The 16,231-nt window shown below is 42.1% G+C and overlaps 1 protein-coding gene across 3 annotated transcripts in view; it reads left to right on the forward strand.

The window, feature by feature from the left end:
* Nucleotides 1-1,613: 1,613 nt before the first annotated feature.
* Nucleotides 1,614-16,231, forward strand: part of LOC135194883 (5'-3' exoribonuclease 1-like) — a 90,208-nt gene continuing 75,590 nt past the window's right edge. For all 3 annotated transcript variants that reach the window (XM_064221078.1, XM_064221079.1, XM_064221080.1), the window contains exons 1-2: nucleotides 1,614-1,848; nucleotides 6,964-7,095. In XM_064221078.1, the coding sequence (XP_064077148.1) occupies nucleotides 1,774-1,848; nucleotides 6,964-7,095 (207 nt within the window). In that variant the 5' untranslated portion in view covers nucleotides 1,614-1,773. The remainder of the gene's footprint in view (nucleotides 1,849-6,963; nucleotides 7,096-16,231) is intronic.

Raw genomic sequence — 16,231 nt, forward strand, 5'->3', positions numbered from 1 at the left:
AAGTCATTTTGATATCTTATCTTAATTGTCTATTTTTAAAGCTCAGTTCGTTTGCAATATTATGGGTAGCTGACGATAATACGTGCTTTAGTACTATATACATGGTTAAATCACAATGCATTATATATATATATATATATATATATATATATATATATATATATATATAATATGAAATATATATTATTCAGTTAATACCCCAAACCAAACACCAACCTACCCCTTACCAACATCCCTTAGGCTACTACGTAACAGCAAGAATTAATGTTGTCGACAAATAATAATGAATGAATAGGACTCGATAAATGTGAAAGTCAAACGGAACTGACATCACGTAGAGAGAGAGAGGGGGGGGGAGGGAGGGGGGTTAATTACTTGTTTGGCTTTATGTACAGTCCTCCACAGTGATGATTCCCCCTCTGGAGGGCCCTTGTACGTTGTCAAAATAAGTTGGCTTCTTATATTTCATATAATTGTCTTTTAGTGTTCTCTCGTCAGTATCGTAGCTCCTGCTGAATAAGAGAGTCTTTAGCTCTGTGTTAAATATGCTTTTTATTTGTATGGTCTTCATTTCAGGTGGTATTTTGTTGTATATTCTCGGTGCCCAATGTTCAAATGCTCTCTAACCTGACATACAATTTTGTTCTAGGTTCAAATAGCCTTTCGCTTCATAATCACAATATTCATTTCAGGTCTAAAGAAGCTTAATTTCTCAGATGCGTTGGTTCACCATACTTTAGTGCTTTAAAGATTATAAGAAGTATTTTTTATTTTATTCTTGCTTTTACAGGGAGCCAATGTATAACTCAATTAGTGCTGGGGTTATTCTTTCACGGTTAACGTAATCCTTTTATTAATCTGGCGGCTCTATTTTGTATTCTTTGCAGTTTGTTTGAGGACCATAGTATACAATGTTGAGTTCTAAATTACAACCCGGGAGTTATGTTTGTCAAGACTTAAGGTCTTCTACCCCAAAAACAGTCTTTTCTTGTGTCTAGGGATTGTTATTCACTAATTTCGTAACGCTAAGAGGTTATATAAGCAGGATACGGCTGCTTAACAATGGGAAATTGGAAAAGGGTTAAAATGTCTGGAAATGCCAGTTGAAAATATGCCAAATTAATGGAAAAATGCTCAGCATTTCAGAGTATACACGTCGAAAGTATTGCAGGAATTTGGACCTAACTCGAACAATGATAACTTTTTAAGGGATGTTTTAATATCTTTCCTATATAACTTGCAATTTGTAATAAACGATGAAAGAGGATTTAATTTCCGTTTATATTTGTAGATAAAAGCATTAAATGATGGCAGGAAAATTACTGACGCAACTTAAAAAGCAATTGTTGCAGATGATGGCGAAAACATATCCATTAAAGAATGAAAGTACACATCGGGAGTATTCTATAACACTGAGGCTTTGTCGTTACAGATTAAATTTAAAAAAGACGTCCATTATAAACATTTAGAGTGATTTAACTAAATTAATAGCAAAAATTATTTATTTTAGATTTTAATAAAAATAATAATATAGTCGTTATGTTATATGTTGAAAATAAATTAAGTTTTGATTACTTTTCCAGCAAAACTTCTTCGCCGAACGTAACCACCAGGACCCAAACAGACTTCATAATCAAACGCGTTGAGACACCAGGTCTGGGAATGGCACCCGTCCCGAACGCAATAGTAAATTGAATCAGTGCAACATCAACTGGACTTGTATGGCGAAGGAATTGTCACTTACAGAACCAGTGAACCACCAGGATACACAAAATGGGCGTCCCGAAGTTTTACAGGTGGATCAGCGAGCGGTATCCGTGTCTGAGCGAGGTCGTCAAGGAGTACCAGGTAAAAAGCCCTTGGGTACCCTCTTACTAATTGCCTTACGATAGGCTTGCCCTGTTATTTATTACTCCCTATTTTTACGTAGGCTTAGTCTCAGGCTGTTTAGTGAACGCTATTCGTTTAGATTGGGGTGTAGCTTTAGGTCTAACCACCACCGCAGGGCTACCATTGGTTGGGCCAGATCTAGCCTAATGGGTTAGGGTAGGCCAGGCTCAAAAAGGAATTTGACGTACTAGCTAGTAGTATCCCGCCATTGCTACTTAGTACCTATATGGACCTAACTAAACTCATCTACTAAACAATTAGATTGTTATGTTGAAGATTAGCGGCTTAGCCTACTAGGATACCTTTGGTAGGACCAAATTTATTGTGTAGGCTTGGTTAGCCTAACAGGAATTTGACATAGCCCACCATTGCCACTAAGGTAAAACACCGCATGGCCTGGATCAACTCAACGACGATCATAGCATGCCACCCTCCAAAAAAGTACTTAGTATAACGCGTCATGACACCGGAGATGGGCATCAGTCGCGACTTGTTGGTGAGAAACAGAGCTAAAGACCTCTTCTCTCCTTTCGAAGTAAGTATTTTCTCCAAAGTTAGAAATTAAGGCCAAATTTAAAGCATTAAACAGAGGGTAGTGAAAAGGGTGTCCACAGCAGTGCAAATCTCACGAAAACGCTTACGAAATTTTCACTTACTCTTCATACGCTTCATTTTTTTAGAAGATTGACGCCATCTCGATGTTTACGGAGTCGCTTGTGTTAGGAAACTTCCCATTTCCTGTGATAAATCTGCACACCACTTGTACCCACAGACGCTGGGGCACTTTCATCACAACAATCGGAACACGGTCCTTTACCACGACGTTTTTAAGTGAACAACTGTTTTGGTAGAAGACAACGACGAAGTGTTTACTAGATAATTTTTTAAATAAATAGTAAAACGTCAATATTTTACATATTTATGGTGATTAATTTGAAAATATTCGTTGTTGAAAAAGTAACTCTATTCTGACTCAAATTTAAGTTATTATTTTTCAGAATTAGAATGTTCTTTTAAGTCCTGTATTATGACGTCACGACATCTTGACTTTCGTACCTATTGTAAATAATTGCTATAGCTACTCAACTTTCTTGCAGAACAGTTTACCAGTTATTCATGCAGATTATTATCAGCTATTCATGTAATTGTTATAATCGTAATGCGCATATATATCTTTATTATTTACCTTTTGGATGTATGAAGATGTTTTACTGCTGGATTACCGCCGTAGTGTGACACAATCGCTTTCAGTCCTTGGGCCTCTTGTCTGTTTTCGCACCATAAGAAATTATGGGGCCGAATTTGCAGTGACCAGAAAGTCGTTAAAAGAAGAAAGTTAGCATTGAGGGGCATATATTTTGAATGAGAAAAATACAAATTTATACAATAGCTAGGTTGTAAAAAATACTTGATTACTAAAAACTTGATTGACAACTAAGCAGCATACCTACTGTGGATTTCAGAGACAGTGCAAGCACGTTTTTTGGCAATGTTTCTGTAATGAACACTCGTATCAGAACGAGATTTTGCTATAGTGCATTACACCCAGTGCCGTTATTTATAAGGGTATCGTGAATCACTAATCGTAAAGAATAATAACGACACTTGTCCTTGTACCAAGAGACAAAAACTTCATTATCCAGAAATGGATACGAACACGCGTATAAAAAGCTCCACCTACCCCCCCCTCCACCGCCACCCCTTTCCTTCTTCCTTCCTTCGCCTTCCTCTCTCTCTCTCTCTCTCTCTCTCTCTCTCTCTCTCTCTCTCTCTCTCTCTCTCTCTCTCTCTCTGTTGCCATTCGGTATTTTTCACCCTCCAAACTGGGTATAAGACTGACTATACACAAAACGTGGAAATTGGTGAAATTAGGCTATATTAAAGCAATTTTATCATTATTGCATTACTATGACAAGTAGAATTCATGGAAACAGTTTATAATAATGCATCGGCATATGTGTGAAGCTCCACTAATGTGGCAATGATGATTTTCCCATTCTTAGCATGCAAACATTAAAGGTTACATTTATTTCTGGCATACAGTTATTAAAAAAATCAAAATCCTAATATAGACTTAAATCAGTGAAAAGTGCTAGCAAAAAAAAAAAATTATAATCCACTTATCCGTAGTCTGTTCCTCTATGGTTTTCAGCAGCCAGATGTACAACAAGGTTAGAAACATAGGATTGTATCTACTTTAGAAATATCTGTAATTTTTCGGGGTAATTTGGTTGCAAAAAAGGGATAATAGACATGAATTAAATTAACATTTTTAAATAACAAAGTAAAGTTGAACTAAATAACGAGTAAAGTAAACAATTTAGGGAATAAAACTCTGCAAAGTCGTCGTCTGCTGTTCGTAACTGTGTTTGTGGCGCGCGCGCTTAGGAACCAGGAACAGCAACTTGGTTAAAGTGCAATGTGGAGTGAATTGAGACCAAAATGTGTATAATAACAATCAGATAAGCACTTTGGAGTTTCAGTTGAAAAGCTTGTATCAATGCCAACTGTAAAATTGTTAGTCTTGTATGGGGTAAGGTTTATCCTAATAACTCTGATTTTAGGCAAAACTTTAAACCACTACTGTGCCCTTGTTCCTGCCATTCACCTGCCATATTTTTTTCTTTTTGTGTCTATTGTTTATGTTTGTGGCATTTACCGTCATTATTTTATGTTACACGTTCATCCCCAAGGAGCTGGTGTTAACACAGCACCCATTTTGGAAGTAAACTGGAAGTTGCCGAACTTAGAAGGGTGGCATAGCTAGTGGCTTCAAGTTTACTGAATTTTATGATGGATTACTTATAGCACAAGTGATTAGGGTAAAACATCGCTGTGCAGCCATTTGATTGGAAAAATGGGCCACTTTTTCACTAGATATTTAATTGGTGAAACAGCAATACAATTTAATATTCAAGTATACCATCCAAAAATTGAAGTTTCGTTTACAAAATGAAATATATAAAACTGCCATGCAAAGTAAAATAAGCATGTGAAGTCTTTGTAAAATATGTGTTCAAGGCAGTTTTTTAAATCCAGTATGGTGAGGTATGGTTGTGAGTGCAATTCGGTTCTACAGTCGCAGCCACGTCCTTCCCAGCTTTTCCAGCGCTCATTTGAACAATATTTGCGTATAAATGTAACGTTTATTGATATTACTCAAGATTGTAGTTATAATCAGCACAATAAAACAACATTTTGTTGTCTATATTTGTGAAAGTATGAGACGTCTTATTCCCAGGGGTCATGTTTGAACTGAAATGCATTTTTACCTTGTAATCGGTGGTTTTATCCTTACTGTCATCATCCCAACTGAAACTACACTGTGCCTATTTGATTGTAATTATACACATTTCGTTCTTAATTCAATCCAAATTTCACTTAATATACGTGAGAGTTTTTTTACCACATAGACATGGCAGGAATAATTTTTCAGCCTTGTACATCTGGCAGCCAGAATTTATTACTTCCTTACATCAAACAATTTAAAATGTTAATTACAGACACATCATAGCCTAACTGAACATAGGATGCTGTTCTCTACCTAGTGTGGGATCACTCTTAATACTCAATGAAATGTAGGGAAGAGGTATTTACAGGAATACATCTTAACATAATATTATTGGACACCTGGTCCTGTCTGGCCAAGGGTCCAAAGTCTTTGTAACAAAGCAGCCTGCCATGTTCATGTCATCAGTCCCAGCTATGCTAAGTTTGTTGCTACTTTATTGTAGCCTGAAGTATGATTATAGTTGAATAATGAAAATGTTTAATGAAGCATCCATAGTGAATAATTAGTAAATGTCACAATTACAATAACAATAAAGGTAGAAAGATTGCATTGCAGTAGCCAAAATGCAGCCTTAAAAGATAGGTGCACTTTGTAATAAAAATGACAACATTTGTAAGCATCTCACAGATTTTTTGTTCGTTATACAAGTTGTATGGTAACTACATTTAAGTTGTAAATAGTTAGATGAAAGAAAATCTCTCTAATTTTAGATGTTAAAGAGATATGTAGCCTAAATTACTTTTCCAGTTCTGGTTGAGGCTTAAAAAAAAACTATGCCCTTTTTTTCTAAAAAGGAAAATAAAATATTAATATTGCTAGAATGTACTCTCACATTTTTAGGTTAGTTAATACAAACTGTATGATGATTAATAATTTTAGTGACTACTATAGTACATGTCTTGAGTTCAGGGGGGCTGGACTTACAGTCCATTAGCATCCTGCTATATTTATGTAGGGATAAATCAAATTACCACATATTTCAGAAGAACATAAAGTAAGATTAAGAATGACAACTATGTCCAATAGTGTACTGTACTCAGTTTTAATCTGTTATGTAAAAAGTATGCGTAGATACACTTATTAAGTTTAATTAGATAATTATATCACTGTGTAACTCCTATTCAAGCAAGATAACTCATGATCATCATCGTGCGTATTGCTGTAACAAGTGGACACACACACACACACCCTGAAATCAGTTCTTAAAATGATAATTTTTTTTTTACGTTGTACAATATCCCTTATCAGGTGATTTAGGCAAGCCACAGATTACAAAGCATTGCTGTGACCTGATAATTGCTTCTAGTTTGGATTGTTTAACCAAACCCAAGATAAAATTGTCGATAATTGCTCTCTATTATAAAGCTAATAAGATGTATACCTCAAGTATTTATGTGCCTTTCATTATATTTTATTGCAATTATGAATTTGATGCAGCTGATTCCTTCACTGTCATATGTACTGTGTGTTGAAGTTAGTCTGATGTGTTGTCCACGCATTTACAAACCTCTAGTGACCATTAAAGTTTAGGAAATAACTTTACTTTAGATATATTTTTAGAAATTGAATTGTCCTTCTAAACATTGTTTTAACAAACTATTTTGAAGATTTACAACATTGTTTCAACATATGTACTATTCTGAAGTTTTACAACATAGTTTCAACATACTGTTCTGAAGATTTACTTGAAAAAGACTTACATTACAGTGGAAAGTAAGTTATGAAATTAATAAAATCCTTTGTTGAGAGGCATCTTTCACAATTCACATATTTTCTTTCAGATCCCAGAATTTGACAACCTGTACCTGGACATGAACGGAATAATCCATGTGTGTTCCCACCCAAACGACAATGACCCACATTTCCGAATATCAGAAGAGAGGATGTTTAAGGACATCTTCCATTATATTGAGGTGAGCACAGATATGTGGTAAATGCATATTCTGGTAGTGAAGCCAAGTTCAAAAGTGCAAACTAGTAGTTAATGTTGTTGACTACAGTGGTCGCCCCCGTTTGTGGGGAATGTGTACCAGACCCTCCCGCGAATATTTGGGACCCCTATAAAAACGGCCTATTTTGGGAGCTACAACTCAAGAAAAGCTCACTGAAAATTTTTGTACCTGGTTTTTTAATAGTTTTATCACAAAAAAGTGCATTTTATACATTCAACTTCCCTGCCAGATATATACTTAGCTATAGACTCCGTCGTCTCCGACAGAATTTCAAATTTCGCGGCACACGCTACAGGTAGGTCAGGTGATCTACCGCCCTGCCCTGGGTGGCAGGACTAGGAACCATCCCCGTTTTCTAATCAGAATTCTTCTGTCGCCCGGACCATCAACATTGTTGTTGGTTCCTCTCGATTGGTTTTTCTTTTTTCACCGGCAATTGATCTTCTTGACCGACTTTTGGTGACGTATCTGGATTGTTGGATTGGCATACGCTTTTGTGGACTGTTTTGTGGACTTGATTTTGGATTTTTCTTTAAATATGTCTGACTCTGGTATGGTTGTGAGACGTTGTGTGAATGTAGGCTGTAAGGTGAGGTTGCCGAAAGCTTCGGTAGACCCTCACACGGTATGCAAGAGGTGCAGGGAGTATGAATGTTCTTTTACTAATACTTGTAAGGAATGTGAGAACTTGAGTGAGAACGAATGGAAGAATCTAACTAATTATTTAAAAAGTTAGAAAGAGAAAGAGTGAGGAAGGCTTCTCATAGAAGTTTAAGTAGTTCTAGATCTGAACTAATTCCAAGCTTGGGATCTTCCCCAAGGGTAAGTATTGCTACTTCTCCTTCCATTGCAGCCCCTTCTCCTATTGCAGAACCTGTAGATCCAGCGAAAGAACTTGCAGATCTAAAAGCAGCCTTCAAGTTGATGGAAAACAAAATGGCTGCCATACAAGGTAAGGCTAGTGATTTGTCAGTGGACAGTGATATGAGTGTCCCCAGTGTAGTGGAGGGGGCATCTGGTCGGCTCAGCAACGCTCCTAGGTCTAGACCTCTTCCAAGCTCACATGCCCAGAGGAGAAGGAATGTCGAAAGCCGAAAGGAGGTTGTGGAGAATCCCCACCGATCAGGTGTCCCTTCGGCGGTTTCTGTGACACCCCAGACTGCCAAGGACCGCTATTGTAAAAGCGTCCTACGTGAGTGTTTCTCGTCGTCGGGATCTTCATCACCGAGACGTGATTGGAGAGATTCCGATCGATCTCGGCCTCTCAAGAGGAGTTGGAGGGCGCCGACTATTGACTCGAGCCCTGAAAACTTCCCTGAGGAGTCTCCATCGGGAGTGAAGAAGGCAAGAAGAGCCATTCTTTCAACGAGAGTGAGAAGGAGGCAGGAGGTGGAGGCTATGGACTCCTCCCCTCCTCCTTCCCCTCCTCCCGAAGAGGATAAAGAGGAGGCTACTAAGAGGTTCATGATGGCGATGCAGGAACAGATTTCGTCGTTTGTAGGAGTCCTGTCAAGGAGCCTCCTAGAAGGAAAGACACTTCCCTTCCTATTAAAAGATCCTCCAGACGTATGGAGGTATCTACCTCCAGGATCGATACTCCTATCGAGGTGAAGGTTTCCGGTACGAACCTGGATGAAACAATCAGACTTCTGGCACCGGCCAGGAGTGAGGAGTCACCCAGGAGGCAGGAGCCAAGAGCCAGGATGAGGAGTCAACCAGGAGGCAGGAGCCCAGAGCCAAGAGTGTGGAGGCATCCAGGCAAGAGCCAAGAGTAGGAGCCAAAGCCAGAGGCAGAGGCAGGAGGCAGGAGCCAAGGAGGTCAGGAGCCAAGGAGGCAGGAGCCATAGGTCAGATAAGCAGGAGGCAGGAGGTTTTAGGAGGGGCAGGAGCAGGAGTCCGGAGTCAGGAGGTTTTTTTTCAGGAGTCCCGGTAGTCAGGAGGCAGGAGTCCGGAGGTCAGGAGTTCAGGAGGCAGGAGTCCGGAGGTCAGAGGCAGGAGTCAGGAGGCAGGAAGGTCAAGGAGGCAAGAGTCAAGAGCCAGGAGTCGGAGAGTCGGGACTCGTTCCTGGAGGTTATGACTCTTCGCCAAATAGGAGCTCCTCTCCATTCAGAACATAGGAGGTCTTGGAAGGACTCTCCCTCCAAATGTGAATTTTCACTTATATAACTTACCCGGTGGTTACATATAGCTGTCGTCTCCTGACGTCACGGCAGAATTTGAAATTCGCGGTAGCGCTAATGGTTTGACAGGTGATCCCTCTACTCCCGCCTCTACCGGGTACCGGGAACCATTCCAACAATAAATCAGAAGTTTCCTGCCGTCGGAACCGGTAACACGGTTCCTCTGCTGGTTGGAAATTTGGATTTGATCATCTTGGTTTTCTCCTTTTGGTGATGTACCTTGAGTTTACTGATCTTTTTGATAGCGCTATGTTATTTTAGTTATTTTGGTTTTGATATTGTTGTCCTTTTTTAGAATTATTTTTGAATTCTTCACGATGTCTGACACCGGCTCTGTTTCAGTATAGGGTGTGTAGTAGTGGGTGTAAGACTAGACTTCTTAAAGCTTCACTTGATCCTCATTCCTACTTGTGGTTAGTTGTAGGGGACGTGAATGTTCTTTTGAGAATACGTGTGAAGAATGTAAGTCTCTAACATCTCATGAGTTGGAAGGCACTGGGAAAGTATATGAGAAAGTTAGAAAAAGATAGAATCAGAAAGGCTTCACAGAGATCTTCTTCTAAGTTAGTGAGTAGCCAGGATATTCCTCTGAATTCTATTAATCCTGTTCCTATTAAACCCCGTAGTGGTTGCTCCTGCCCTCGAATCTGTATCTCCCGATCCCGTGTCAGTATTACGAGCCGATATGGATCTCGAAATTTGTCTCTTTTTCCATTCCTCACCACTATGCAGAAAATGGTGTGACAGTGCAAGGAAGTGGTAGTTAAAGTGTGTAAATTACTTAGTGCAAGTGTAGTGGAGGAGGTGATTGTTCGGCCCGTTCGTTCTCCCCTAGGGGGTTCTAGGCCCCTGTCAAAACTCCCCAGATCCTGGGAGGAGGCATGCCGAAAACCGAAGGGAGGCGAGCGGGACCTGCTCCCGAGCAGACCGCCCCCTCAAGCAATCCTGTAGCCGTTATCCCAGGATGCTGTCGCTCACCATTGGAAAGGTGTTGCGAGGAAGTGTTTTTCGTCAAGTGACTATAGTTCAGATGTTTCTCTTATAGAGGTTGGCGTAATAAGACTTCTAGACCGCTGAAAAGGTCGCGCGATGTTTCGCCTGCTGCGGTTCCCAAGAAGGTGGCGGCTGCCGAACCTTCTTGTAGTTTTTGGGAGGAGCCTGAAGACGCCACACCCCTTCGGAGCCTTCTCCAGAGCCTCCTCAAAGCGATAAACTCCTGCGGCTCCAGACGTGTTTGTGGATCATCCTTCTACAACCTCCCCTCCCGCGCCTTCTACGTCGGTGGTATTCCCCCTAACCTCCGGTTCGGTCTGTGAACAGATGAATGCCAAGTTAGGCAGTATCTTGGAGCTTTTTGGCAAGTCTCTTTCGTCCCCGAATGCGCTCCCGACCGCCTTACATCTTCCGCAGACTACTGTGCAGTCCTCTTTCGCAGGCTCCTTTGCAGTCGCCTCTTCAGGCTCAGACTCCTCCCATGTGACTCCTCTTCAGACGCCACTTCAGGCGCCTAGTCGGACTCCTTTCCTGACTCGTCTATGGCGCCACGTCAGGCTCTCGCTCGAGCGCCACCTCAGCCGCCAGCGCGGCCGCCAGCTCAGCCGCCAACGCAGCCGCCAGCTCAGCCGCCCGGATACGTCTCAGTACAGCTCAGACGTCTTCTCCTGCTTTCTCACACCCTCCTCGGACGCGTCAGGGTGTGACTTCGCCGAACAGGATTCCTCTTCCGATGGAATGTTCGCCAGTTTCGTCGAAGGAAGCTTCGGACTTGGAGGAAGAAAGAGAAGGACTTACAGAAAAGACAAGCATTTGTCGGGGTATAAACTCCTTTTACGATCTTTCGTTGACAACTTTGGAGATTCTTTTGCGCCTTCCGTTCCAGTTTCTCCTAGTTCGCAGTGGAAAAAGGACAGTAAGCCTGACTCCTCGTCCTCGTTCACGCGTCTCGTCCTCTCGATTTCGGCTAAGAAAGCGATCAAGAAAGTTAACGCTTGGCTTTTGGAGAGAAGGGAAACGGGGAAAAATGTTTTTTGCTTCCCCCTTCGAGACTTTCGTCAAGGAGCCGTGTCTGGTATGACACTGGAGAAGTTTTTTCCCTGGGTGTGACTGCCTCCGCAGGTGAGACTTTTCAAATAGTCTCGTGGACTCTTCCCGCAGAGCAGCCCTTAATACTGCTAAGATTTTCTTTTCAACAAATGAACTGGAGCATCTTTGCAAGAGTATTTTCCGTGTTTTCGAAGTTGTTAGCTTCCTGGATTGGGCCATTGCTTCGCTGGCCAGGAAAGTCAAGTCATTTGGACTTTCGGAGGAGCAGTTGAAGGATTTTGCCTCGGTACTGGATTGTATCGATAAAGGCATCTGTGATGGAGCTTCGGAGCTCGCTGCCATTTTCGCCTCTGGAGTGTTGAAGAAGACAGCTTTGGTGCTCCTTCTTGTCGAAAGGGGTTTCATCGAACCAGAAGTCTGCCTTGCTCTTCTCTCCTTTGGACAAGAAACACCTATTTCCGCAAGAGATTGTGAGCGAGATCGCTCAATCTTTAACACAAAAAGTGACCCAGGATCTTTTATCACAGTCAGTGAAGAAGCCCAGGAAGATAGCTCCGGTTCTTTCTGCTTCTCGGAGTGCTCCCTCCACGGAAGCTCCTAAAACCATTTCGAGGAAGAGCTCCCGTTCGATCTTCCTCCAGGTTTCGTGGGAAGAGGTAGAGCCTCTTCTAAAACCACTCCCTCTTCCATCAAGAAGTAGGCCCGTAGTCCTCCACACAGCAGTAGGAGCCAGATTACACCTTTTCTGGCAGACCTGGTTTCATCTCGGAGCGGATCCTTGGACGGTCCAGGTCCTGAAGGAAGGATACACCATTCCGTTCATCAAGCATCCCCCCTCTCACAGATTTCCTTGAATTTGTCACCTACTCGAGAACTCCGAAAATTTTGCTGCCTCCATCAAGAGTTCTCGCCTTACTGGCAAAGAGGGCCATAGAGTTAGTGGACTCTCCGCAGGAACCAGGATTTTACAATCGCCTTTTCCTGGTAAAGAAGGCCACGGGGGTTGGGGTTGGAGACCGTGTTGGACGTCAGTGCCCTGAACGTCTTTGTCCTGAAGACGAAGTTTTCTATGGAAACGACCCAATCGGTATTAGCAGCTCTCATCCTGGAGATTGGATGGTTTCCATAGACCTTCGGGACGCTTATTTTCATATTCCGATTCATTCGGATCGAGAAGATTCCTGAGATTCGTGTTCCAGGGCCGCATTTATCAGTTCAGGCCCTCTGCTTCGGCCTGTCGACAGCTCCACAAGTGTTCACCAGAGTTCTTGTCGTCAGTAGCAAAGTGGCTTCATCTAGACGGGATACGAATATCCATGTATCTAGACGATGGCTTCTCAGGGCAAGGTCCAGACAGAAGTGTGTGGAGGACCTACAAAAGACTTTAAGGATGACGAAAGCCTAGGTTTGTTAGTTAAACAAGGAAAAGTCATGTCTCACTCCTTCTCAAGGAGATAGTTTATTTAGGAGTGAGACTGAATTCAGTTCTTTTTCAGGCTTTTCCGTCTCGCCAAAGGATCGACTCATGCCTGAACAAAATAGACGAATTTCTCGTCAGACAAACTTGCTCGGCGAATCAGTGGATGAGCCTTTTAGGAACCTTGGCTTCAATAGAGCAATTTTGTAAGTCTGGGCAGGCTCAACATGAGACCACTTCAATTTTACTTGAAGCAGAAGTGGCAAAGGAAGAAGTTCCCAGACTCCTTCGTGTTCCCCATCTCGGAAGGAATCAAACAGGACCTACTTTGGTGGAATCAGAAGGAAGGCTAGAGGAAGGCTTGTCTCTAAGCCAGTTGAGCCCCAACCTTACTCTTTGTCAGACGCATCGGACAAAGGGTGGGGAGCTACTCTGGGGAGAAAGGAAGTGTCGGGACTTTGGCAGATTCATCAGAGAAGCTGGCACATAAATCTAAAAGAGTTGAAGCGATTCATTTGGCTCTAATGCACTTCAAGACAGAGGTAAGAGGAAAGTAGTGCTGGTTCAAGCAGACAACACCACGGCTCTCTCTTACATCAAAAAACAGGGGGGACACACTCGTTCTCTCTGTGCGAGGCGGCGAGAGACCTACTCATTTGGGCGAAAGAGAAAAACAAGGTTGTCTTGAGCACAAGATTTATTCAAGGCTCGAAGAATGTAAAGGCAAGACATTCTCAGCAGGAGAGGACAAGTCCTCTCCACAGAGTGGGACGTTACATCCTCAAATATGCAAGAAGCTTTGGGGGATTTGGGGATGTCCTCAGTTGGATCTCTTCGCCACAAACAAGACAGCTCGTCTACCACTGTATTGCTCCCCAGTTCCAGACGAGGAGGCGTTTTACAGTGGATGCCATGCTTCTGGACTGGTCAAATCTGGATCTGTATGCCTTTCCACCTTTCAAAATGCTAAGATTAGTTCTGGCAAAGTTCAGAGGTCATCAGAACGTCAGGATGACTCTGATAGCCCCCTTTTGGCCGGCCAGGGAATGGTTTCCGGATCTACTACTGCTGTTTGACGGACTTTCCGAGAGAGTTACCGTTAAGGAAGGATCTACTCAGACAGCCCCACTTTCTGAGGTCCATCACAACTTGTCCGCTCTTCGACTAGTCGCCTTCAGACTGTCGAGCATCTCCTCAGAAAGAGAGGATTTTCAAAGAGAGCTTCAAGGGCTATTGCTAGACCAGAAGAGAATCCTCTGATCGAGTGTACCAAGCTAAGTGGGTCCAATTCAGAGCTTGGTGCAAAGAAGAAGGAATTTCGTCTTCTAAGACCTCTATAGCTCAGTTAGCTAACTTCTTCTTTTTCTTCGTCGAGAGAAGAAGCTTTCTAACCCAGACGATTAGGGGTTATAGAGCTATGTTGTCTTCGTGTTTCAGACATCGAGGATTAGACATTTCTAATAATCAAGACCTCTCAGACCTGATTCGTTCCTTTGATACGACCAAGACAAAGGAGTCAAGAACAGTAGCTTGGAAACCTGGATGTAGTTCTTAAATGGCTGATGTCAGATAGATTCGAACCGATCTCCTCTAGTTCTTTTAGAGATCTGACCAGGAAGACCCTTTTTCTTTGTGCTTTAGCATCAGCTAGAAGAATCAGTGAGCTGCATGCTATTGATAAGAGAGTTGGATTCGCTAAGGGCAATGCCATTTGCTCATCAATGCTGGGGTTTTTGGCTAAGAATGAAAATCCCTCACGTCCTTGGCCTCGTTCTTTCTCTATAAAGAAACATTCGGAGTTAGTGGGGCCTAATGAGCCTGAATGTCTTCTCTGTCCAGTGAGAGCACTTAGACATTATGTGCAAAGGACCAAAGGTAGATAAGAGGTAAGAGTGATAACCTGTGGTGTCAGTGAAAGATCCTTCTCGTCCTCTTTCTAAAAATGCGCTCTCCTTCTTTTTAAGGAATTTGATTTCTGAGGCACACGGACAATGTCAGGACTCAGATATCAAAGTGTTTAAAGTCAAAGCTCATGAAATTAGAGCAGTGTCTACGTCTATGGCCTTTAGACGTAATCTGTCTTGAAAGACATTATTAAAATCTACATATTGGAGAAGCAATTCTGTCTTCGCATCTCATTATCTGACAGATTTGCATTTGCCACATATGAAAATGCAGTACATTGGGGCCATTCATTGTGACTGACACGGTATTGGGTGAGGGAGAGAAGGATGTATCCCATCCTCACTAACTTTTCTCCTTGATTATGTTTTTGTATTTTTAAGGTTGTCTGAAGATACAGGGAGTTTTTTGAGTATCTTTCAGTCTTTAATGTCTGGTGTATTTCTTAAACGGTTGTGGTGATCCCTCGTTTTTCATTGTATTTTGTGGTGATTTGTACTGCGCCCTGAGCAGGGGCATTATAGTCTTGTCCGTTACGGTCACGTCCTCAACGGCAAGTACTTATTATTGTGTCCGACGCACGGATCCATATATCCTGTCGGTACAATAAAGGCCAGCAGACTACAGAGGCAGTAACCACTGAGTCAGCGGTCTTTAAAGGTAAGGAACCTATATCTTCGGATAATTCCAACAGTTGTTATTTTAGCTGCCATTGTCCCACCACCTAAATGTGTCAATCAGCTATATGTAACCACCGGGTAAGTTATATAAGTGAAAATGACATTTTTATAATAATATAAAGTTTCACTTATACTTACCCGGTGGTTACATAACGAAGCCCGCCCTCCTCCCCTCATATGGACAGGTAGGCATGAAACACTTCTGATTATTGTTGAATGGTTCCCGGTACCCGGTAGAGGGCGGGAGTAGAGGGATCACCTGTCAAACCATTAGCGCTACCGCGAATTTCAAATTCTGCCGTGACGTCAGGAGACGACAGCTATATGTAACCACCGGGTAAGTATAAGTGAAACTTTATATTATTATAAAAATGTCATTTTTATACATTCAACTTCCCTGCCAGATATATACTTAGCTATAGACTCCGTCGTCTCCGACAGAATTTCAAATTTCGCGGCACACGCTACAGGTAGGTCAGGTGATCTACCGCCCTGCCCTGGGTGGCAGGACTAGGAACCATCCCCGTTTTCTAATCAGAATTCTTCTGTCGCCGGACCATCAACATTGTTGTTGGTTCCTCTCGATTGGTTTTTCTTTTTTCACCGGCAATTGATCTTCTTGACCGACTTTTGGTGACGTATCTGGATTGTTGGATTGGCATACGCTTTTGTGGACTGTTTTGTGGACTTGATTTTGGATTTTTCTTTAAATATGTCTGACTCTGGTATGGTTGTGAGACGTTGTGTGAATGTAGGCTGTAAGGTGAGGTTGCCGAAAGCTTCGGTAGACCCTCACACGGTATGCAAGAGGTGCAGGGAGTATGAATGTTCTTTTACTAATACTTGTAAAGAATGTGAGAACTTGAGTGAGAACG

Source organism: Macrobrachium nipponense, chromosome 15 (assembly GCF_015104395.2).
Source record: "Macrobrachium nipponense isolate FS-2020 chromosome 15, ASM1510439v2, whole genome shotgun sequence".
NCBI classification, from domain to species: domain Eukaryota; kingdom Metazoa; phylum Arthropoda; class Malacostraca; order Decapoda; family Palaemonidae; genus Macrobrachium; species Macrobrachium nipponense.